Raw genomic sequence first — 26758 nt, forward strand, 5'->3', positions numbered from 1 at the left:
TCTTTGATCTATGGGAGAGTGTTGTGGAGGTTCTGAAGAAATTAAATTTGCACACTCTTGAAGGTAGACATAAACTCTCCTAAGAAAACCTACTTACAAAATTTCAAGAACTGGCTATAAATGAAGACTCTAGGGACATACTACAACAACTATGTTTTGTAACCATAGAGATATAATGACAAGATTACATTAATTACAGCATGCACAGAGGCATTCAAACAATCATTCTTCCCACACTCCATACATGAATGGAATGGCTATAATCTGATGTATCCTTTGCCAGACACTTTACAGCAGTTTTCAGTGTGTAGATGTCGATGTAGATGTAGACAACCGTACTTTGATTAAATACTTGTGAAAAATTGTATGAACAGAAAACTTGCATTGAGAACTTTTATTGGTGCTATATACTGACTGGCTGACTGCAAAAGGAATTTAATTTCCCAACTGGACATGAAATTATTACCATGTACATATCTGTAAGAAGCAAAATCTTCATGGCAAGCATTATGAGATTGATTCTGAAAATTTCCATTGGACTATTACTAGAAATTTAATTTAGTCCTAAAATAATCACAGGAAAGTCAGAAAATAAAAAAGGAGAAAAGGAATATACATTTTATTTATGTCTCTCACTTATTTTATGTGTTATCCTACTGTTTGGACATGAACTATGAAAATAATTTAGTGTGAGAAAGATTTAATGAATTACACGGAATACTCTCTGTATGCACATTTTAAAGAATCATTAATCAGGATTTTCTAAATAACATTATCATGGCACAAGCATTACTAAAAGGAGATAGTGATTGTAAAACATAGCTGTAAAATTGTGTTAATTTAGAACATTAAACAGAGGTAGAAAAAAACTATTAAGTGAATAAGACTAGTAGCCTTTGCCCCCCCATTCATTCTCGGGCTCTTCTACTATCCCCTAATATATGTGCAAACAGTCCTACTGCAAAAAGTGCTGCTGCTCCAACAGCTACTGCTGCAACAGTTCCAAAATTATCTTCCTGTGGGCGAGTAAGTAATGAAGAATCCTGGTTGATAACCCTGCAACAAGAATTACTGTAAGTAAAAATTCATAGAATTAATTACATGAGACATAGACATAACAGAATTAGCAGCTAGAAGTAATGAATGAACGATATGATTTATACATTTGACAGAGGAAATGTACATATTGTTGAGTTACATTTTTAATTATTGCATACAAAAATAATAAATTTTTGAAAATATAATGTAACTGAATAGATAAAAAAATCTACTCACAAAGCAGAGGCAGGAGGAAACATATACAAAGGTTAAAGAAATCTGCAACCTTTCAGAGCCAGTGGTTCCTTCTTATGGCAGAAGTGTTGACGGGGATAGAAGAGGGATGAAGGAGAAGGATTGATGAGGTGTAGAAAATGGAGAGAGTACAAAAAAGTCATCCAGAATCCTGGATCAGGGGAGACTTAGCAGACACAATGAAAACCTTCTTGTCCTGTCCCCAAAGTCTCCTCTGACCCAGGGTTCTGGATGACTTTTTGAAACTGTCCCTTTTTCCTAAACATCACCAGTCCTTTGCCTTCATTTCTCTTCCTTTCCCTTCAACCCATCTGCCAGAAGAAGGAGTCACTGTCTTTGAAAGCTTGCAGATTTCTTTAATCTTTGTATATGTTTTCTCCTGCCACTGCTTGTTGAGGAGATTATTTTATCTGTCAAATTACATTTAATTATTGTGTACATATTCCATGGATCCATAATGCAAAGATACACCCTGTATGTAGAATGTGTCCAAATTTTTCATGTATATACATCAACATTCATAATGTACACCCACTATTAACTTACACAGAATATGCTACGGTAGTACACTTACAACTCAGACAATACATACAGTCACACAATAAAACTTAGGTATCATAATAAGACAATTACTACATAGCATTTTACATAACGAACCAGACAAGAAACACAGTTACCGGTGTGCAGTAAGGACATAAATGCAGTAATGACGTATACAAACTAGCATAATCTGTAAATTATAATGGTGACACAAAACACACACACACACACACACACACACACACACACACACACACACACACACACACACACAGAGGGAGGGGGGGGGGGAGAGAGAGAGAGAGAGAGAGAGAGAGAGAGAGAGAGAGAGCTTACTGTGACAGCTCAAAAACATGAGCTGCTAATTATGTTAAATTATTTACTTAACTCACATTTACAAACTCATCAAGAAAATAGAATACATTCATCAATGAAATAGAATGATCGAAGGCAAGCTGTTTAATGTAGGCATGAAAAAGCATTTCAAATTTCTTGGGTTTTGGGCACTATGGGAAGCAACTTCAAGATTTTGAACCTGTATACTTGGAAGATTTTTGTATCAATGGCAGTTTAAAAAAAAATTGTAGTGAATTTTTTTCTTCCATCTGGTGTCAGGAGTGTGGAGTTCTGAGATTTTTTCATAGGGATTTGACTTAACACATGAGATATAACAGTATTGGGGGCATTTGCAGGTGTTTTCAACAGTCTAACAGTTTGTATCAGAGGTTTTAGGACATACTTTGCAAACGATTCTAGTAACTTATTTCTGAGCGTTGAAGACATTTTGTAAATAACTGAAGTTTTACTAGAATATGATTCCACATGACATCACAGTGTGAAAATAGTTAATTACTCTTTGTAACTGTTGGTTACAGTTTGTCACTGAGATTACCTCGGGATCTAGTTGACTTGTGTGGAAGTGAGTGAAGCTGGTCAAGAGAATGTTAACAGTGAATTATATGATGACCTTGGATAGGATGTTATTGCTATCTAAGGTCAATAAGTTTTCAGAATTACTGACAGTCCAATACTGCCCCCATTCTATGAACCAATGCAGAGAGGTTTGATCTCACTTAAGTTGGTGCAGAATGTGATGATCAGGAAATGTATGTCACTACATAAGGGGTAGACATCAAGTTTTAATAACCACTCGATGGGTAAGTCTCCCCTGACCCAGGGTTCAGGGTGACTTTTCTAAACTGTACCCCTTTCCCTAAACCTCTCCAGCCCTTTTCCTTCACCCCTCTTCCTTCCCCTTCAACTCTTCCACCAGAAGAAGGAGCCACTGGCTCCAGAAGCTTGTGAAAGTTAAATCCTCTTGTGTGTGTGTTCCCCTGCTGCCACTTGGTGAGTAGAGTTTTTTATATGTACATTTACATTATATTATCAATAATTGATTATTTTCATTGTTACAGTATTAGAAGTGTTACTGGTGACATAGCTTAGTGTCTATTCCTCAAAAATTAAGTTACTAACAGAAACAAAGCACATGACTTCCAATATTCTGGGGTAAACTACTTTCTCAAAAAATTTTGAGAACACAGGATGTGAGGAGGTGGGTGTATAATTGGACGTCACCCATGTATAAAAAGGTCCACTTTTATACATGGGTATATACCAGGATATGTCAATCTCTCAGCAAATACACCTTGACTCTTTAATTGGTTACAAAGGTAACATGAGGAGAAAGGGGGAGTGTTTTGTAAAGGGATATCCTCCTCCAGCATTACTTTCTCTCAACAGTAGTAGTTGACACCAGAAACATTTTTCGAATTTGGGACAGGTCAGTATTATCTCAGCTGTCTTTCTGAAAAATTTCATAGAATTTTATACATGATGTGTTATATTTCAAGCTAAAATTTATGAAAAGGATTTACTTTATTTTCATTGTTTCAATCAATATGTACTATCTCTCAATGTACAGTTAAAACTGTTTTTCTTTTTTAGAAACATTTGAAATTACGAAATATTTAGCACATTTAAAATTTGTATTATTCATTATGAAATCTAGTATTGTTTATTATGTTTATTTCTGGATACATTTATAAAATAATAATCTAAACTAAGAGAAATTAATTTGTCAATAAAAATTGTAAGCCCTTTGCAATATTGTTATTACCACAGAGTGAAGAAGTAGTAAGCATGCCTCTGATGTGATCAGACATATTTTTATATTTTCGATGAACAATGTAATTTCGGCTTTGTTAGTGGGAAAATTCAAAAGACAGTGTGATATAGTAAAATGTGAGACAATATATTATCGTGATAATTAAAATTCTGCAAAGATACTGTATCCTTCAAAATTATTTAGATCAATTGAACCATCAGAGCCTAAAATGTGAGAATTCCAGCTTCAAGAAGCAGACTCCTAGACATGAAAAACTGGAGACAAATGTTTGAGGAAAGATAAGTAAAAAGTTCACTGTAAATCTTAATTGTCTTGAATCTTCTGAAAAGACTTCACCATCATTGAGAGTAGCAACAATAAGAAAGGGATGCATAGATTACAGCTTTTAAGTGGGTAGATAATATTTATTGCTCTTCAGTGGCCTAATGAGTTTTATGATCTCTCTAGCCATGATTTCTAACAGTACAATATGGAATGTCTAACTAAGAAAGTCTAATGGGTCAGCTTTGATGGTCCATTTTTTCTTCCTGTGTTTTCAGCTACTGTTAATAAGAATTCAACAGATGATTTGTATTTAATAGCATCTATCTTGCTCTTCCTGCCATTTATCCAGTTTACTTGTTTCATGCCTAGTAATACTCCAAACTGTCCTTGCATTGTTCTGGGAATTTTGATTTTTTTTCTACATAGTATGTGAATTTTGCTTTTCTGGTGACATGATCATTTTAGAACTGTGTTAGCAGTGCACTTTTAGTTCTTGATTAGAGAAAGTCCTCTCCATCATATAAAGCTCCTTTTTCTGGCACAAGATACTTTGATTCCAGATGTTAGCCACCCTTTCTTTTGGATTCCACTGCAGTTGTTTCTGACCTGTTGCAATGGAGAACTGAACTAATAGTGTTGTAAGAGTATTTCTATGAAAGAATTAAATTTTTCACCTATTATTTGTCCTTGGTAAATGACTTCCCATTTTTCACCCTGTGTTTTCTCTGAGAAAGCATTTACGCTTCTGTGGGAATGTATGTTTCTCTTTGTAGTTAGATGTGATTGATAGGAATGATTTGTTTGTGTCAATTGACTATCAGTGCATTAAAAAATGATAAAAGGAAGAAGTTCCAGAGCTTAGGAACATGTAATTAATACTCTTCTTTAGTAAAGTATTATAAGTGTTACTGATACAACATAGTGACTCTATCTGGAAAAGTAAGTTACTGACAGAAACACAGCATGGCTTCCAAAGGATCATAGCACTATCACAGAAATCACAGAGCTTCTTCATAAAGTGTATATCTTTGATCAAGGAATGCAAACAGCAGGCATATTTCTAGTTGTCACTAAACCCTTCAGTTCGGTAAACTGTGAGTTAATCTTAAGTATACTAGATGCATTCAGTATAAATGTCACACCTAATTAACTATAAGCAGTGTACAAAACTGACTTATGAAATTAATGATCAGGTCACAAATTTCCAACAATGTACGAACCTGTAACATGAGGTATACCCCAGGCTCAGTTCTGGGCCCCTATCCTAGAGTGCATAAATGATGCAGAGCCACTTCTCAACACCCAAATGCATATAATACCTCACAGTTACTTGTTGGCAAACAGATGATGAATTAACACTGGCTGCAACTGAGCGTCTAGGTAAAATAACTATGTATTTCCAGGATCAAGGTTTGAAGGTTAATGTCAGTATATCTTAGTTATGCCATTTTAACTTGCAAATTCACATCAACCTCTGTCAGTAATACAGGTGGAATTGAAGCAACAGACATAGATGAACGTAAATTTTTACCTATATACCTAAATGAGAATATATTGTAAGTAAACCATATCAATTTTATATGTAATAAAATTAGTAGTTCACTACACCTAATTACCCAATTATCAAAAGCACTCTCTGACCAGACATTAAAAACAGTTTATTATGTGACAATTTTGCACAGATATGGGGCTGTGCAGCTGATACACATGCGAACATAATACTAACCCCACAAAAAGAACAGTGAGGATTACAATGGACTAGGGTACAGGGACTCCGGTAGGAAAAATCTTTGTACACCATGCATACCTAACAGTTTACTGTTTGTATCTTTACAAATTAATTATATTTTTGTGACACACAAAAAACAAAGCAACCAAATGCTCTGTTATGAATGTCAACAATACAGAAAGAAAGACTGCTGCTAGGGACAAAGAGGTAAACTAAAAACAGTAGACTGTAGTCCATGCATTAATGGCCAGATGCAGATAACAAACTGTCAAACTCGGGGGTTAAACCAAAGCTGGACGCTACCAACTCTAAGTGTCTTTGATCAGAAATAAACAATATAAAGTGCAGTGACTTTCTGCATGTTACTGTATAATTTGAGTTTTCGTGCCTCTACAAGGGCTCTTTTTTTTGGGATGGGATTTATGGAAGATGATGTGACAATGAATGAGTGAATGAATGTAAAAGACAAATTTTTCTTGAGAAATTCAGTACTGGAATAAATCCTTAATACTTGCTCACAGACATGTTTGTAATAAACTCTACTGCTCTATTTAACTAAAGATTACAATGGAATACAATGTCTCAAGTGCTACAAAATAAATAACATAGTTTCACGAAGTTAAAATATCATATAGTGATTGTTAGCAATTATTAGTTCATATTATTTTTTGGTTGATGTCATTCTGATCTGTGAATGTGATGACAAGGTGTGGGACAGTGTCTACAATCCCCCATCCTCACCCATGCTACTTGCATTTTATAGTCTAATGACATCTGAATCTTTATTGTGGATCCTCCATCCTACATGGTGGACTATTGTCTGTGTCCCATAGTCTAGAGCCAGAGCTATTTGGTTTCATAGCTTGTTATGAAGGACTTCTTTTGCAATATTTTGATAAGATATACAGTAATAATGATTACAAATTGAAATAGCAGAATTTGTACTGAAAATAGATTTTTCAATAAGACTGAAAAGAAAAGGAGGAGGGGAAAGGTTTCGTAGTGTCAGAATTTGCAGCTCACAAGGGCAAGGGGGGCTCAGAAGTACTTTGAGCCTGTCATTCCTGACCAGCAATCACCACATTAGTATTGACTTATGAAGTTCTCCATGAGACATGGCATCACCAGAATAATGGAGCTGCACTCCTTGTGAGGAGACATGTGCATGTTTCATTACTTTCTACATTTTTCTTTTATACTATTGTCCTGCCTTAGTTTACATATAACTTATTTCTACTTACACTTGTGTATAATTACAAGATGATACGATCACTACTCATAGAGCAACAAAGGCATATTTTGAAAAGTAAAGAAGAAATGCCAAATGCTGAGGATACTATGAAAGAAATGGTAGTCAGTAATTGTATTTCTGACAGTATTATAGTTAATCATATTTTGTCAGAATGCCTCAAATTTGCTGCAGCAATAGCACCCTGAGCGTTGAGAAAGACAATATGAGCACACTGATGACTGACACAGATAGTCCACAGTTCATTTCAGTGTTCGTCCCCTGACTGACTTAAGAAAATACAGACTAACTATAACAGGTATTTGATTATAAATGGATGGCTGGATTAAAGTTGCACACATGAACATTTTATGTGATTATTAGCATGATTTTGTAATGACTACTTGCTAATACCAACCTAGATGCTATGGCCGGGTTCCAGTTGACTTCCTCATCAGAGTCATTCCAGATTATTTCATCATCGGAGTCTTCTTCAAAGGGGTGCACCCTGAGGAAATGGTATAACAATAATGAATTAATTATTGTGCAACCAATAAAGATAATTTTCCAGCATAGGTAACAACTATGTATGTTTTATTTGCTTCTTAGCATTTCAATGACAGAAAGGAAACAATAGTGCATTATAGAGCCCTGTGAGTGTGAATTTCAAATATAATACGGACAATTGGCATATGATATAAGGAATGACCTGAAATTATCAGTTGAATGTGTGAATGAAGTTTTGAGAAAATTAAACAATAATGTAAACATTAGGAACATAACTATAAATAAAGATGATATCATGATAAGTTTGAGTTGAAAGGCAGTGCTATTGCTGATGAAATACTTCTTGTAACATATTTTCTTATGTATTGAATCTTAAACTTGTATTTCAGTCCCATCATGGGCATGCCTTATGCCATCTCTGGCATATCTTCTGCACAGCTTGACCACCAGTCAACTGTCCACATGAATGAATGGCAGAGTCAGATTGTCACTAAGAGCAATGTTGACCACCTAGTTGTATATTATGCCTCCAAGCATCACATTTCCATTTCACTGGCTGATTCACATTATGTTGCATGTGATGGCCCCCATGCCATTTGACCAGGTTCTCTGAATTATGTCGATGGGAACTAACCTTCAATCCTGCAACCCTTCTGGCCTCAATTTTTGAAAGACCTTTCCCCACACTCACCTCCAAGCCTGTCCCCATTTTTCCAGCCCCCCCCCCTCCCCCTGCCATTTCACTCTACCTCAGTCCATCTTCCCATGGCCTCGTAGTAGCTTCAATAAGCGATTGAAAATGGTGGCTAATGTTTCGGTCCCTGCTGTGTGTGAAGTATGGTCACTGAGTAAGATTTTAGTTGCACAGAACATAGCACAAATTGCAATTGTCAACTGTGCCAGGTCTATAGGCACAATGCCATGAGCAAGCAGTTGGTGCACTGCTGGTGAAGAGACTTTGCAGTAAATCAATAAAATGTTCCTGATGAGAAGCACAGTGAGAGGCCATCCATTGTTACATGCAACATTGTGGAGCTCTTGTGGGAACTCATTACCAAGAATTGTTGCCTCAAAATCATGGAACTTGGTAATCAGTTCCCACGGATGTACCAGTTCTTCTTGCATGAAATTGTCATGGTGCACCTGTTATTCTGGAAACTGTGTGAGAGATTAGCCAAAGCAACTAACTCCAAAATACAAAGAAAATTGCATGGGGATATCTTCAACTTTTCTGTAGCAGTATCACGCTGATGGTAACAAGTTTCTGGATTGGAAGATCACAAGTGATGAAACATTTGTTGCACAGAATACCCCAGAACCCAAGCAGCAGCAAATGCATTGATACCATAGTGGCTCTGCCTCCAAGGCAAATTTCAAGCAAATTGTGTCAGCATGGAAAGTGCTGTGTTCAGTATTCTGGGACAGACAGAGAGTTCTCCCCATTGAATTCCTGACTAGAGATGAAACAGTAATGCTGAGTGTCACAGCAAAATGCAGAAATTGCAATAGGACATTCAGAACAAGCAGTGTGGGATGCTTACTGCCACTGTCATCTTGCTGCACAATAATGCTTGGCCATACACGGCTTGACACAACACAGAGCTTCAGCAAACATTTGGCTGGAAATTGTTTAATCACCCATCCTACAGAGCAAATCTCACTCCCAGTGATTTTTATCTGTTCCAGAACATGGAAATTCCTGTCTGGTTGGAGTCAGCATGTTTAGACTGACAGAGGGGAAGAGATGGTTGTCACTCAGTGGTTCCAATCCCAGGCAGTAAGCTTCTATGACACAGGGATACAAAATTGGTCCCACAGTATGACAAATGGATGAATTCTGGTGGAAAATATTTTGTAAAATAGCTCAACACTTCCTTTATCTGTTCCAACAAATCTTTCAATCAAATTTTGTTTTGCTTCTCTTTATGACCCTAGTGAAACTTACTTTACAGATGTGCCTCGTACATAGCTTCGGTAGTAAATTCAATACAAAGAATGGCAGTTTGGCAAAACTAATAAAATCTATGGCAAGTATCTTCATACACCACAGTACAACACTGCTGCCTAATTTGTTTAGTTTTGAGAATCTTTGAGCATACTTTACCATAAACATAATTTTATTTTAATAATACCAGTGTCTTCCCCTGAAAACAACTGGAGCTGATAACACTTTCATGACATGGATAGTTTTGAAGTTCCATTTAGCATCAATGGCACGGTAAAGAAAGTTTCTTTTATACTTGGAATTTTTCCTCATTAGCTTAAAGAAGTAACTATCATTCATAGATTCTATGCATTAAATATATAATTCATTCATGGCCTTCTTCACTTGAGATCAATATCTTTTAATACCACAGTTTGAAGTCTCTACCTTCTATATCTTTGGTATTATTAGCAGATTAACTGTCTTCTTAATTAATATCTACATTGCTCCAATATTTTCAGCCACAGCATTTCCTGATGTAGGATCAGAATCATTTCTTTTCTGTAAACTTGTTTTATTCGCATTCATTCCAGATCCATCATTTCGTCACTTTCTGTGTCTATTTGGGGTTGAAGATTTATATCTTGCTGTCCTGAGATAATTTTCAAATCAATCAGACATTCCTTGGGCTACATGCTCTATTGAACCTGGCAATCATTTCATCACTTTTTCTAGGTTCAATAAAACAATTCCAGTTCTTCTAATACCTGACTGAAACTTTTTTTGAATTGCTGATTCCAGCTTTCTGAATTTCTAATTTTTGAACTTCTTTCCAGTAATGCCCTTCTTATTAAGACACTGTTTGTTGTTAACCTCACATCCAATGGGTAAGAGGAAAGCCCCAAGCTGCAACAGAAAGGATCCCTTATGTAATATGATCTTCATCCTTTGGTGGTAAAGTTGTTGGTCTCGCAAAGGATGTATGTGCAAGCCCAACAAAATATTTTTCTCCAGCTTTTCTTATGAATAACTGTCCAGGAAGCACTTCCCTTATGGCTTCGCTGCCTAAGTGACAGGACACAGTTGCCATATTTGCGTGAGGTGTGTCTGCTTAGGGGAATAAGTGTGTCTTTTCTTTCTCTTCTATTGAAGACATTGGCCAAAAGCTCAGTGTTTAACAGTCTTTTTGTTGTGCCTGTCTGCAACTCAACATGTCATCATTATGGTATGCAGCAATCCTTTTCATAACTGTTGATATTTATTGTTCTAGTGATGTGCGTAAGCCCATGTGAAGTCTAATATGAGTCACCAGCTATTCTGAATGGTGGCTCATCTGCTGGATAGCTTGAACCATTAAGAAAATAACAAAAAATAAGAATAATAAAAATTCATGAAGCTGCCTAATGATGGTTAGTGAACAACTGGACTAATCACATTAAAAAGTAAACAGATGTTCTCAATGTATATTTTTTTATGAGAATATATGAAACTTTTGAAGTGGCTCCAGTAACCCCAGTTTATGGTAGCTATTCTTTTATGTCCACTTTATACAAGAGATAAGTACAGGATGAAATTTTCTTATAGACTTTTTTTCACTGTCAGCTGAAAGCAGTCATGCTGTGTAGTCTAGGTGGGTGGTTATTTCTTCACCCTGCATATGCCTCTCTACCTTATTACTATGTATATTTGGCTGTCATGGAGAGTTCAGATTTGATTCTATGTGCTGCAAATAGTTTTTCCTTAGTAAGAGGATGTAACATTATTTTTTATTTTTTATTGAAAACCCAAGTATCATAACATTGTATAGTTTCAGTCTGAAATTGTTCAATGATGAAAAGTAAAAGTAGAGGCAACAGAAGGTTCAGAGAGATCTTGGACAGTGATTTTATAACTCATAATAAAGAAAATGTCTTTTTGAGTACATGAGAGGTTAAACATCTGCTTTACCATATCTTATTGTTTTGTTTAATGTTACACAGATTAAATGTCAGTTATGAGTAATGTTCTCTCAAATGAATAATAATCAATTTCAAGATTACCTCTTATAAAACTTAATGAAAGAAATAATAATGTGATATGGCCATCTTTAAAATGGAACTGATTCACTTTGTGTGACAATTGTGAGTCCCATTTGGTTCCAGTTTATACCCTACCATTTTAAAAATCAAACCTGCAGAATTAAGAGATGAAGACTAAATATTACACTAAATGAGATATTATGTAGAGGATAGTGTTATGTATTCACTCTGTCATGCAATTATAGATGGATTGATTCCATAAAGATTATGAACCTAGCTGATATTTCCTGATTCCATCAAGGCTCATGGAGAAATATTTGCTAGTCATTGCCATTAGACTTGTAGCAAAGGCAAAGATTAATTTTAGTTTTCTTTATGGTCTACAAATTCTATCATAACTTTTAATTAAGGATGGGAACTACTTATTCATAAGCAGTAAAAGGTCATGTTAAAAATACTGGAATAAGCTGGATTTAACATAATGAGAACTGAGGAGGTACATGAAGGAGAAATGTCATCACTGGTTTGGAAAAATCTGACATTAACTGCTAGAAGAGTGGGCTTACAACAATATGAAACTGGGTCCAATAGCAGTTACAGTTCTACTAAAAAACTAACATATTTTTCCTTCTAGCTAGAAGAATCACAATTTGACAATGTTTAAAATGAACTAATGTTTTGTTTGATGTGATATGTTATCAGTTTCACTGCGCTGTATAATGGTGATACTTTTTATGTCCAAATATTCCCTCAAAAATCAGTAGGAGCTGATAATGAGTTTTACTGCAAATCATTCCATGAAACAATGTATCTTCTCTACTGCTCGAATGTACTATACAATATCAGTTATTATACATAGGCAGATCTGCATAATTCATGAACTAACACTGCATTTTAACAATAACTGCTTGGTTCTTGTGCAATGAAGCATGAACAATTTGAGGCATATCTATTGCATGCCAGCCAGTTGGAGGCAATTATTAAGCAAGTGTTAAGTTGTTAACAAATTATTTTATTGTCTAATGGTCAGCTAGAACAATACATATTTGGACCTCTAACAACAGAGAGATCAGTGCAGCAAACATAGAGTTTTTGTGTATATGGAATAATTTTCAAAATGTGTATATTCTGGATGATGGCTGTAATAATTCCAACTCCACAATACCCTTTCCCTCCATTTAATGTCCCCAGAGGAAAGCTTTCATTACTAAAACTAGCAGAAGGAATTACAAGGAATAAAACACTGTGTCCATTACCCGAGAAACTGCAAAGAATGATGCACTGTTAACTACAAAATCTTGTGATGAGCCCTACAGCTCATAGCTAATGCCTGCTTTGGTGGTGGTACATATTCTATCCAAAATGACCAACAACCAGTTTTAACAATAAAATCTCATCTACAAATAAATATTCTAAATTCACAAAACTAATGTACCCAATTATTCAGTTCCTTGGAAGTGAGTTGCCAGAGTTTGAGTTAATAAAGTTAGAACTCAACATTAACATGTTACTGTTGTAACCCATACAGTACATCACAACACATTCACCACCACTACCATAGCATACTTCACACAGTTTCTGTAGTGCCCCATTCGGCTGCTCCAGGTCCTTGCTAGAGGTTGCTGATCATGGTCTAGTGCCTCAATCGGCTAAGGCTGAAAGCCAGCAGCTCCTGGTGGGAAAATATTCTTTGTACAGCAGTGGATTGGCTCCAGCGAACAGTCTGTATCTGACACCAAACAGTCTGTGCCTGTCACTATGCTGTATTATGCTACTTAATTATGATATCACAACATGACTTACAAAAACTGTGGATTTATTATAACAATGTCTTTTATTGTGTTCAGTGGCAGAACACTAGTGGCAACGAGTAAAACTTTTGTGTGCTCAGCTTCAGAACTTCCACTTGCACTACTTCAGTGACTGTCTTTTGGTGTGTTTCTCTATGGATAGGGTACTTCTCTCACTTCTACAGCAATGGCAACTTCTTACAGGCACCTTTGACCACCTCATTGCTATGTTGACAGTTGCCATGGCTTCCTCCTCGCATATACTAATTGCTGTTTCGCTAAGGCCTCTTTTCAGGATCAGCTTCATTCTTCTTTGATGCTGTGTGTAGTTTTTTTTCTTCTTACCATCAATCGTGTACCCATGTCATTGCCACTTGGGTCAAATTTATCCCAGCGTCGCAATCAACCACATCAATCACAATGTTGTTTTCTTTCTCAACCATCTACCAAATCCTTGACAACTCCTTGCTCAGGGTTCCTATCATTCCCCTAAACACCCTATGAGGATGTTCATCAGTCCACCCTTTGCTTTGTGCTACATGGAAGAGCTGCATGTGGGTACTGGAGCAGCTGTTTCATTCCTCAACTTTCAAATGTCCAGATGTCTGGGCTCTCCATCACTGGCTCCCATCTAACACCATCTAGAAAGCTACAATAAACATCATATACCTGTTCTTGGTCAATTTACCACCGCCATGGCTTACAAACCTGTAGTCCATCCTAGCACATATTTGGTTATTAACGATTATGGTTACTAATTATATCGCAAGTACTGTTCATGCTTCCAGACTAAAAAACGCAGCACCATAAACTGTCTGTATGAAGGCATCCATGGTGGGGTGGCCAAGCCATGCTGCCACAATGTGATGGACTGGAAAATACAGTGCATTAATATGTCCATATGTTCTGTGCCAGTTAAGCTAGAGAATTCTATTCTTGTGATTGTTGATTCACAGGACGCTTACTTGTATGCCAAGGCTGGTACTGCTCCTGCTAGCTTGCCCACTGGTCTACCTGTTCCTTCCATACCAGTTTGGTATACATTGGCCAGGACTGCCATTTCTTCTGTGCTGGACAGGATTGCAACTTCACTGGACTCCACTTCCACCACTATGTTGTTCTATGCCTCCACACCCACTGTACCATGCCTTCTGTGCCACCCTCCACTGGCTGCTGCCAAGACGGCGGGCAATGTACCACTTTCCAGACCAGCCTCTCTTGTGCCCCATCGTTTGACATGTTGCCCATGTTTCACATGCACCTTTCTGCCTCTCATCTGCCTGCAGCTCTCGCGTTGATATTTTCGCGCACCATCTTAATGGATTCCCCACAGATCTTGGGGTATGGCTCATCTGCCACGTCAGTACATACCATGCCTACGTCTATGGTTTGTTCACCCATGCCTGACGCATGTGTTTCCTTCAAGGATGGCGCACAGATCACCAATGACTTTTCACCGGCTGACTTTATTTGTAGGATCTCATTATGAAGTCTTCCTTTCTGGTTGAAACTGGTGCCAATTTGAGAGTGATTCCCAAATCACTCATTCCAGCAGACTTTTTCCCGTCATCAATAGTTCTATGAACTGATAATCACTCTCCCATTGTTGCCTATGGTGCTGCAACTCTCTGACTTGTTTCTTACTTTGACTTTTCATGTGGCCAATGTCGATGTTTTGGTTCTTCGTATAGATATCCTTCATTTCCATGGCCCCTCCCTTGACCTCCATGTGGTTACTGCACTCTGTCGCACAAGACTGTCCAGTGTTTCTCCATCTACCAAATGTTAGCACCTGGCTGCATCCATTGCAGCTATTCTTACCCACACTGCATCACAACAGCATGACATCTCCACCCTTCACTCCAGCAATGACACTCTATGCCAATAGATTGTCAACTCTACAGATGAATTGTACCTTGCTCATCAAGCAATTGAAGAGTTCTTTATTTTGAAGGTCCCCTCCATTGAGAATTCTGCACACTTGCCTTCAACACCTTCACCAATGATTTCTCAGGTTAGTGACTTTAATTCATCCTGTGTGTCATGTGCCGTACCTCAGACATCTTCTGCAAAATCGCCCAGTCAACTGAGTAGTGGCTTTGCACACCAGATCATCACAATTACTAACAATATACGCCATACACTGTATTTTATGTCTGCCTGGAGAGGCAAACATAAGTTGGAATTGGTAGCAGGACGCGACCGGGTGTGATGCAAGATCTGATGGCCGAGAAAATATTAGTCTCAAAGTAAGGTGCCAGTGATCAGGAAGATTACTTATCTTTATTCTCCACACTGAAGCACGCACCATCTATTGTTCTCATAGCAAGTAGCTATGAACCTCCGGCAGCCACGACGTGAAGCTAAGGCCGACCACCACGCATGTGTGGCCGGGCTGAGTGATGGCAGGGAGCGCGTGATTTGGTTAAGTCCGTGGACATAGCATTGTATATCACAGATGGACCACCAGTTCATCAGACACCTCACTACCTTAGTGCTACCAAGTTACGTAATGCTAAGGCTGCGCTATAGGAACTGTCAAATGCAGGTATTGTGCACACCTCTCATAGCACCTGGTTATCCCCTATTCACCTGGTTCCACAAAAAGACAGTTTTTTTCTGTCTCTGTGGAGACTACTGCAAACTGAATGCTCATAAGTCTTTAGACACTTACCTTATTCCCCACAATCAGAACTTCGCTCAGCAACTTCATGACGTGCAAGTTTTCAACATGATCAACTGCCACAAAGCATACCATCAAATTCTCATATTTAAGGACAAAATTGTGAAAACAGTGATCACTAACCCCTTTGAATTGTTCGAATATGAATTGTTCGAATACTGCTTCATGCCATATGGTCTAAAAAATGCAGCTCAAATCTGACAGCAATTTACTGACTCTATATATTGCTTCAAGTACCTGGATGAAATTATCATTTTTTTTCCTCCTTCAAGGAACATGACTTATCTTCAACAGGTCCGACAAGTCCTTTCTGACCACCGTGTGGAAATAAACCACGCAAATCACAATTCCAATGTTTCTGTATCCTGTTTCTTGGACATTCTGTCTGATCTAAGGGTATCAACCCACTGTCTGAGAGCGGTGATTTCACCAATAACCTCCCTCACCCTGTAACCTACTGAGAAGTGAGATGGTTTCTTTCAACATCATATTCCCCATGCTGCCTCTCTTCAGGCCTCTTTAACTGATGCTTTGTCTGGAAAAAACACTTCCATGTGTCGTAAGAATCAGTGGTCAAAAGACATGAAGTGCTCTTTCCATGACCTCAAGATGGCCCTTACAAATGCAGTCATGCTGGCACATCCAATCACTGATGCTTGCCTATTCATCACTACCAATGTGAGTGAAACCTCCATTGGAGCTGTCTTACAGCAGCATGTTTATGATCTCTCTCAACCTCTGTGTTTCTTCTCCAAAAAACTTCCAGCCTCTCAGTGTAAATGGTCCACCTTCTACAGGGAGCTCATGGCAATTTATGAGGCTATGGATTACTTCTGAGAAGACACTGAGGGACAAGAAGTCAATGTGTTTACAGACCACCAACTGCTGGCTGACGCCCATTGTAGCTCCTTGCCTGATGTACCCCCTCACCACTTTCACCATATGGACATTGTATGTCAATATATGACTGATATCCATTACATTAAATGGGCTGACAACATTGTGACATGCTACATGTCACATGTGTATGTTATCTCTTCTATCATTCACCTGAACAAACACATAAGACAACAGTCTGTGCATGAAGATGTGCAGGACTTGATGAATGACCCTCCTTCATCCCTGATCATACAATCACATTATCTCCCTGCCTTAACATCATTTATGCAATATTTACACAGTACTGCCAGACCTCTGGTTCCTGCATATCTTTGCTTTATGCTTTCTTTGGTCTTATATAATCTGGCAGACACTGGCATGAAGGCTACTTCTAGGTTGGACATAGAGCATTTCGTGTGGTAGGGGATTAACAAGGACTGCCAAACTCCGGCCTGGGCCTGCCCCCCTTGCCAACATAGCAACATGGATCGGCTCTCCCAACTGCCATGAAGCCAGTTTGACATCCCTAAAGGCAGATTTGTCATGTTAATCATGACTTCAATGGGCCCTTACCTCCTTCAGGTGGTTGTTGGTACATACTATCCATTATCAATCACACCACCAGGTGGGTCGAAGCAGTTCCTTTACCTGTTATTACAGGTGACTCTGTAGTGTGAGCCGTCATCAGTAACTGGCTTGCATGCTTTGGCTGCCCCTCCTCCATCACCACTTGCCAGTGGTGGCAATTTGCATCATTACTTTCCACTAAACTGTGTGATTTGTGTGGCCCTGACAAATTCCAAACAATGGTATATCATCCTTAGAGTAACTGTTGGTGCAGCATTGGCAAAGGACTCCAAAAACTGCTCTTATTTGCCATGATGCCTCCTGGTCAGAGATCCGACCATGGGTTCTCTAAGGGATTCATATTGCTTTCAAAGACAATCTGCATGCCTCTTTGGCCAAGATCTTGTATGAGGAACCTCTTGTTCTTCCAACTGAGTCTGTCAAAGATGATGCTCCTGCTTCTTTGACAAAGCTGGCTACCTTTGTCGAGCTTGTATGCTGACACTTGGCCTGCATGCGATCACCCCCTCCCAGTTTCCACTCTATGCCTCAAGTGTTCCTACACAAAGAGTTGCCACATTGTCAGTACATGATGCTTCGTGATGATTCTGTTCGACCTGCCCTTCAGTCTCCATATTTGGGCCCTATAAGGTTGTTACCCGTACTGCGAACACTATCGGCATTTGTCTCCAAGGCAAACGACCATATGGTGTTACTCAAGTGCACAAAACCAGCACAATCCTGAACAGTTGTGCTCCCTCCCCTTTGGCTTCTACCAAGACTTTGTCCAGTCCAGACTCTCTATCCCATAATACCATCAATGGACCTCCCAGTGAAAGTGATGCATATGCAGTGTCGTTCATCCATTTCGAAGAGGAAACCCACTCAACTACGAGGGGTGTATGAAAAGTTCTTGGAACAGAATAGAAAAAAAGTACTTACATCACTGAAACTTTTTTTATTTTTCAATGTAGTCTCCTTGTAGATTAATATACTTGGTCCACCAATGTTCCAGTGCCTTGATCCCAACTCCAAAATGAGTTTCCTCCAGGCCTGCAAAATAGTTGTCAACTCCCGCTATCAATTCTTTGATTGAAGTGAATCTTCGTCCACCAAGAAAAATTATCAATTTGTGGAAGAGATGGAAGTCTGACAGAGCCATATAAGGTGAATAAGGCAGGTGTGGCAACAATTCATACCTTAGTTCATGTAATTTTGCAATGGTGATTGCACGTGTGCAGGCGTGCATCAAGAGTTGCGGCACCCATCTTGCAGATAATTTTTTCACTTCTAATTCTTCAGTTAAAATGTGGTATACCCTTTCAGATGACACCTGGCAAGCGTGAGCAATTTCATGCACTTTCAATTGGCGATCCTCCATGACCATTTTGTGCACTTTTGCAATGATTTCTGGAGTAGTGACACATCTTTGCCATCCACTGTCCGTATCATCATCTAAGCTCTCCTGATCAAATTTAAATTCATCAGTGGAATATGAAGGAGCAGAGTCCCCCAGTGTATTCTGGAAATCAGCATGAATGTCCTTTGCTTTCACACTTTTCTTTACGAAGTACTTAATCACTGCTCAAGTGTCTATTTTTTCCATCTTTACAAATCACTACATGGAAATAACAACAGAGCCATGTCACCACCACAGCTCTCTTCCAAGAGCACTGGCATTGCATGTGTTTACAGGCAACAGTCCAATAAATATCACATGAACAACTCGTTGTGCTAGTACTGAGCACTCATGGTGATTCTGAGAAGTTTCCAAACAACCCTTCTACTACCTCCTTGTGTGTGCCTGCCACAGTGCCTCAGGAACTATCACCCTCTTCTGCTCACTCAAGTATCATGAGATTCGTCGTCAATGTCCAAGTATTGGTTGGTTGGTTTGGGGGATTAAAGGGACCAGACTGTTACAGTCATCAGTCCCTGTCTCAGTGTATCCTTTCAACAATCTATCTTTTCAGCTGCGAGATGGGCTGCTGCTTGTCCTCCTCACTCAACCGTGCTCTCTGGAGGATCCTTCCACTGCCCACATAATGCTGCTTTGCATCTTCCACACTCCACTTGACCCAGACAAAGACAATATCTCTGCATTAATTGATGCAGGCAGATGCCTTACCACCATCACCCCACTCCTTCAGTGACACACTCCATTACAACTACACTCTGTGACTGTGACCAGAGTGGGTCATCCCACATGTCCTCCTTGATGGCTCTGCAATTTCAGGGTGTCCACCATAATGGTATAGCCTCCACCAACCAGTCTGATAATCCACTGTTAACTCCTCAGTTCCACCGGACTGTTACTTACACCAATGATGACACACTAGTTCTTGCTTCCTCATCCACTGCACTGCCAGGGGAGGGGGACTCTGTGGCGATTATCAGTATGTAATAGTTGCCTCTTTGGATTGAAACTCTTTGACTAGAGCTCTATTTTGATGTTTTTGTTTTAATGCACATCTGTGCAATCATGTTCTGCTGTGTTATATGTGCAAAATAAAGTGTCATACACTTACTATTTGTATTTTGTAGTTACATTCATATGTAGAACCACAGGTTGTTCCATTTTAATGTTCTAGTTACAACACTTTGCAGATCTTCCTGCACAGAGTGGATTCTGTTCACTGCAAACTTGAAAACCTGCTTAAAGGTAATAGAATGAAAATATTTTCCTCTGGTGATTTAAGTGACTTCTTTAAGAATTCAAACTTTATAATGCTACTTCTGTGATGTTTCTCTGAATATGTGACCACATTATCAACTTATTTTATAGACCAATGTTTCAGCTGTTATTGATTGTAACTTACCTCATGGTACTGTATTTAGAGTAAACATTTTTACAGTCAACTTTCCAACTAGTATTACTGCTGAAGTAAATTTAAAGTTGACCAAATTTTTATAAAACCATTTGGCCATGTCTACAACTTTGACATAATAAAAGTACGCAACAGGGGCTGTGAAACTCAAAGAGTCTGTAAATTAGTCAATACATTGTTCTACAATAGGGGTCACAGATCAACATTACCAAATAGAAATATTTCAGCAATGACTACACTTAGCTAATTTTTGCCATGATGGGAAGATTTGCAATCAATATTTATTAGCCTCCAAACAGAAATCTGCAAATGGTCCCAAGTTGTATATTAAAACTTAACAATTCAAATGTACACTGTGCAAATTCTTTATTGATAGTCAACCAAGTCTTTGATAATATTGAAGAAAGCAGTGTTTGATTGTTCCACGATATGTGTAATATCTCTATGCAATGCATCCAACAAAGAACTGGAGGATTAAAAAAATTATAATGCTGGGTGGCATTCATTAATTCATTCATTAAGCATGTTCTGTAGATCCAGTCAAGAAGAACAACCTGCAGGTATGTAGAATGAATCATGGTAAACATTAACAAAAAGTAAGCAAATCATAGAAACTTAACCTATATAAGATGTTATCAATAATCTATCATTACAAAGGCTTACACCTAATGCTATTTGTACTTACACAATGCAAATTTAACCTAGTAAAACAGAAATAAAGCCACCATGTTGAAAAAACCTACTGCTTCGTCAGGTATATTAAATAGCTGCTGTTTATCTTTTACTTGATGACATTAGTATTTATTCAAAGAAAATTGTTGTGGACAGAACTTTCCAATCTCTAAATCTAGATATTCTGATAATTTGCAGAAAATTTGGATACTAAGATATGTTGTAATTTTCTTCTGCTTGGGATTTGATCAAAAGTATCCAGACACCCCTGTGTAATGCAAAGTTGGCCACTAGGTGTCACTCGAGACAGACTGGCTAGTGTAAAAGGTGTTAGGGAGAACTGTGTTGTCAGTAGAGAAGCAGTAACAACAGAATGGGGTGTAACAATAGAATGGGGTGGTCAAGAGATCCCAGTGACATCAAATCGGCTGCCAATCTAGTTACAAACACATCAGGGGTGTTTCAACCCTTCTAAGGCTACCCAAGTTGACTGCTGAAGGTGTAAATGTGAAGGAAGAGCCATAGCTAAACTAAGACCAGGCAGACCTCATGTACTGATAGACAGGTACTGTCAAGCATTTCATTTCAGAGAGTGAATGTAAAAAATTGCATGAAATCAGTGGAAGGAACCATTTGGTGACCAAGACATCAACCTGAGTCTAGTGTCATGTTACCCCAACCACTGCATCATGCTTCTCACCTTGTTACATGGACAGTTATCCTGATGGAAGATGTCATTGCCTTCAGGGATGATACGTAACATGAAGGGATGCAGGTGGTCTGCAATAATGTTCACACAGTCAACAGCTGTCACAATGCCTTTGATTATTACACAGGTCCCATGCGAGCCCAGGTGAACAGGCTCCATAGCATACTACTGCCCCCACCGGCCTACATCCAAGGTGGAGTGCATGTTTTGAGCAGCCATTGCCTGGATGACACCATAATGGGACATGATCATCCATCTGATGTAGCAAGAAACATATTCCTGTGACCAGGCAACACATTTCCATTGATCTACAGTCCTATGTTGATGACGCCTCACCTACTGAAAATTGTAACTGGTAGTGTTATTGGGTCAACATGGGAATGTGAAGGGTGGGGGTGGTCATCTTGCAGAGCCCCCTGTTCAACAATATGCCCGAACAGTATGCTCTGGATCAGTTGTGTCTGCACTAACAGTGTACTCTGTCATCAGATTGCAAACAGACTGCCACCTTTACACAGTAGGCAAACCTCTGATTTTCAAGTTCTTTGATGCAGTGTGGATGTCCACAACTTGTTGCCTATGTGTGGTTTCACAGTTCTTCAACCATTGCCTATCGATGTCCTTGACAGCAGCACAGGAACAGCTGACTAGCTTTGCCATTTCTGGGCTTCTAATTCCTAGGCAATGGGCTACAAAAATCTGCTCTTTTTCAAAGTCATTTATGTGTCATTTCCCATTTGCAGCCTGCCTCATCACTAGAGTGATTCCCCATTTGTCTATGTCCCACTTCCTTACTTTCCTTACCACATCACATGCCCACTACACAATTACACAGCATTCAATTTTGCAGTGGACAACAGTTATAATTTTTTGACTCATTGGTATATCTCGTAGGTAATCCTAACAATTCAGCATAAGATTTTAATATTATTCTAGAAATAGCACCACAATGAGGATAATTATTAGCTTTTTGTGAAATGATGAATTTTGTAATCCCATAGTGAGTTGTATTTTTGTAACTAATGTCTTTTGGTGGTGCATTCAATGTCTGACAAACTAAATCTAATGCATCTGTGTTTGGTTGTTTACTAGAGAGTGTAATACTTACTTCCAGTGTGAGGAAGTAGTAAATGAATTTGATGCCCAAGGGATTCAATATATCAGCATTCTGACTACAGATACTTTCATAAACCCCAATTTCATTTGCATTGCAAAATTTTTTTGACCTTGTTCAATGTTCTTGCTTTATAATTTATCAGTTTTTTGTTATATTCTTGGTGTGATTTATTTTTTGAAAACAAAAAGTCAATATAATTCCTAGATTAAGGGAAAAGAAATCTCCACTGATTCACTAAGAATTAGAAACTATCTAAAACATACATTAATGTGGGTAGTAAAGGTAACATCTCATTGAACAATGCAGGCACTGAGACATCAATAGACACATAAACAAGACTGAGAACTTTGCTAGCTTTCAGACAAGCCCTTTTTCAGAGCTGTAGAGTACACATACACACAAACACAAATATGTCCAACTACAGTACTCTGGTATGGGCACGAGTTTGTATGTATACTCTACAGCTCTGTAAAAGAATTTGTCTGAAAACTAGCATAGTTCTCTTTCTTATTAAATGTGCCTTTCAAAGACCTAATACTTGCACTATTTGGTGAAATAGTATCCTTAAATAAGTTATTTACATTCCACCTGGACTTTTCATTGCCATATGGTAAACATGAAATGAAATAGTCAACAAAGTGACAAGAAAAATAAAAATCTCATAACAATGGTAATTATTTGAAGCTGAAAAAAGATACAAAAGCCATTTGTAAAGTTATTAGATCAGAAACTGGCACAGAGCAAAAATCATGAAAAATATTTTGTTGTTGACAGAAAATAACAGGCTCTTAAATACAAGATATGTTGTGATCAGTATAATATGTACTTTAGCAATACAGCAAATCAAATAATTTAAAAGTAGTATGTAGGCCTCTCAAAAAATTTCAATGCTACTTTTAAGTCTATGTTTAATGTAAAAGGTACAGACACAGATGAAACAAATAATAAGTTCTTTATAGCATTGCTCTTCCCAGTGTCCTTTCTTTCTCCTCTTTCCTGTGTTTTTTCAAGCTGCCAGAGTTGGCGGTCGTGTTTGCATGAGGTGTGATTGCTTGTGTGTAAGAATGATGTGAGTTTCTCTTTTGCCGATGAAAGTTGTGGCCAAAAGCTTTGTGTAAGTGTCTTTTAATTGTGTGTGTCTGCAACTTGATGTGTGCCATTTACAGTGAGTAGCAATCTTTATTTTCCTATATTGTTGGTCATTCAAAAACAAACATTTACGTGGATTAGATAGTGTTCAACAAGGATAATGGAATGTAGTCTAATTAAGTCGGGTGATGCTGAGGGAATTAGATTAGGAAATGAGGCACTTAAAGTAGTAAAGGAGTTTTGCTATTGTTGTTGTTGTTGTGGTCTTCAGTCCTGAGACTGGTTTGATGCAGCTCTCCATGCCACTCTATCCTGTGCAAGCTTTTTCATCTCCCAGTACCTACTGCAACCTACATCCTTCTGAATCTGCTTAGTGTATTCATCTCTTGGTCTCCCTCTACGATTTTTACCCTCCACGCTGCCCTCCAATACTAAATTGGTGATCCCTTGATGCCTCAGAACATGTCCTACCAACCGATCCCTTCTTCTGGTCAAGTTGTGCCACAAACTTCTCTTCTCCCCAATCCTATTCAATACTTCCTCATTAGTTATGTGATCTACCCATCTAATCTTCAGCATTCTTCTGTAGCACCACATTTCGAAAGCTTCTATTCTCTTCTTGTCCAAACTATTTATCGTCCATGTTTCACTTCCATACATGGCTATACTCCATACGAATACTTTCAAAAATGACTTCCTGACACTTAAATCAATACTGGATGTTAACAAATTTCTCTTCTTCAGAAACGCTTTCCTTGCCATTGCCAGTCTACATTTTATATCCTCTCTACTTCGACCATCATCAGTTATTTTGCTCCCCAAATAGCAAAACTCCTTTACTACTTTAAGTGCCTCATTTCCTAATCTAATTCCCTCAGCATCACCTGACTTAATTAGACTTCATTCCATTATCCTTGTTTTGCTTTTGTTGATGTTCATCTTATATCCTCCTTTCAAGACACTGTCCATTCCATTCAACTGCTCTTCCAAGTCCTTTGCTGTCTCTGACAGAATTACAATGTCATCGGCGAACCTCAAAGTTTTTATTTCTTCTCCATGAATTTTAATACCTACCCCGAATTTTTCTTTTGTTTTCTTTACTGCTTGCTCAATATACAGATTGAACAACATCGGGGAGAGGCTACAACCCTGTCTTCCTCCCTTCCCAACCACTGCTTCCCTTTCATGTCCCTCGACTCTTATAACTGCCATCTGGTTTCTGTACAAATTGTAAATAGCCTTTCGCTCCCTGTATTTTACCCCTGCCACCTTCAGAATTTGAAAGAGAGTATTCCAGTCAACATTGTCAAAAGCTTTCTCTAAGTCTACAAATGCTAGAAACGTAGGTTTGCCTTTCCTTAATCTTTCTTCTAAGATAAGTCGTAAGGTCAGTATTGCCTCACGTGTTCCAGTGTTTCTACGGAATCCAAACTGATCTTCCCCGAGGTTGGCTTCTACTAGTTTTTCCATTCGTCTGTAAAGAATTCGTGTTAGTATTTTGCAGCTGTGACTTATTAAGCTGATAGTTCGGTAATTTTCACATCTGTCAACACCTGCTTTCTTTGGGATTGGAATTATTATATTCTTCTTGAAGTCTGAGGGTATTTCGCCTGTTTCATACATCTTGCTCACCAGATGGTAGAGTTTTGTCAGGACTGGCTCTCCCACGGCCGTCAGTAGTTCCAATGGAATATTGTCTACTCCGGGGGCCTTGTTTCGACTCAGGTCTTTCAGTGCTCTGTCAAACTCTTCACACAGTATCGTATCTCCCATTTCATCTTCATCTACATCCTCTTCCATTTCCATAATATTGTCCTCAAGTACATTGCCCTTGTATAGACCCTCTATATACTCCTTCCACCTTTCTGCTTTCCCTTCTTTGCTTAGAACTGGGTTTCCATCTGAGCTCTTGATATTCATACCAGTCGTTCTCTTATCTCCAAAGGTCTCTTTAATTTTCCTGTAGGCGGTATCTATGTTACCCCTAGTGAGATAAGCCTCTACATCCTTACATTTGTCCTCTAGCCATCCCTGCTTAGCCATTTTGCACTTCCTGTCGATCTCATTTTTGAGACGTTTGTATTCCTTTTTGCCTGTTTCACTTTTGGGGAGCAAAATAACTGATGATGGTCGAAGTAGAGAGGATATAAAATGTAGGCTGGCAATGGCAAGGAAAGCGTTTCTGAAGAAGAGAAATTTGTTAACATCCAGTATTGATTTAAGTGTCAGGAAGTCATTTCTGAAAGTATTCGTATGGAGTGTAGCCATGTATGGAAGTGAAACATGGACGATAAATAGTTTGGGCATGAAGAGAATAGAAGCTTTCGAAATGTGGTGCTACAGAAGAATCCTGAAGATTAGATGGGTAGATCACATAACTAATGAGGAGGTATTGAATAGGATTGGGGAGGAGAGAAGTTTGTGGCACAACTTGACCAGAAGAAGGGATCGGTTGGTAGGACATGTTCTGAGGCATCAAGGGATCACCAATTTAGTATTGGAGGGCAGCGTGGAGGGTAAAAATCGTAGAGGGAGACCAAGAGATGAATACACTAAGCAGATTCAGAAGGATGTAGGTTGCAGTAGGTACTGGGAGATGAAAAAGCTTGCACAGGATAGAGTAGCATGGAGAGCTGCATCAAACCAGTCTCAGGACTGAAGACCACAACAACAACAACAGATAGTGTTCCTGATTATGATCTTGAAAAAGCTTCTGACTGTTATAAACAGTACAGTAAATGGTTAACACTTGCATCTCAACTGGTTAATTCTTTAAAAATCCTAAAAACAGCT

General features: G+C 38.4%; 1 protein-coding gene across 1 annotated transcript in view; it reads right to left on the reverse strand.

The window, feature by feature from the left end:
* Positions 1-901: 901 nt before the first annotated feature.
* LOC124789625 (cyclic GMP-AMP synthase-like receptor) overlaps positions 902-26758 on the reverse strand; it is a 285521-nt gene continuing 259664 nt past the window's right edge. The window contains exons 10-11 of the mRNA XM_047257043.1: positions 7601-7690; positions 902-1056 (exon numbers count right to left, since the gene is read on the reverse strand). Coding sequence (XP_047112999.1) covers positions 909-1056; positions 7601-7690 — 238 coding nt within the window. The 3' untranslated portion in view covers positions 902-908. The remainder of the gene's footprint in view (positions 1057-7600; positions 7691-26758) is intronic.

This window comes from Schistocerca piceifrons, chromosome 3 (genome assembly GCF_021461385.2).
Source record: "Schistocerca piceifrons isolate TAMUIC-IGC-003096 chromosome 3, iqSchPice1.1, whole genome shotgun sequence".
NCBI classification, from domain to species: Eukaryota; Metazoa; Arthropoda; class Insecta; order Orthoptera; family Acrididae; genus Schistocerca; species Schistocerca piceifrons.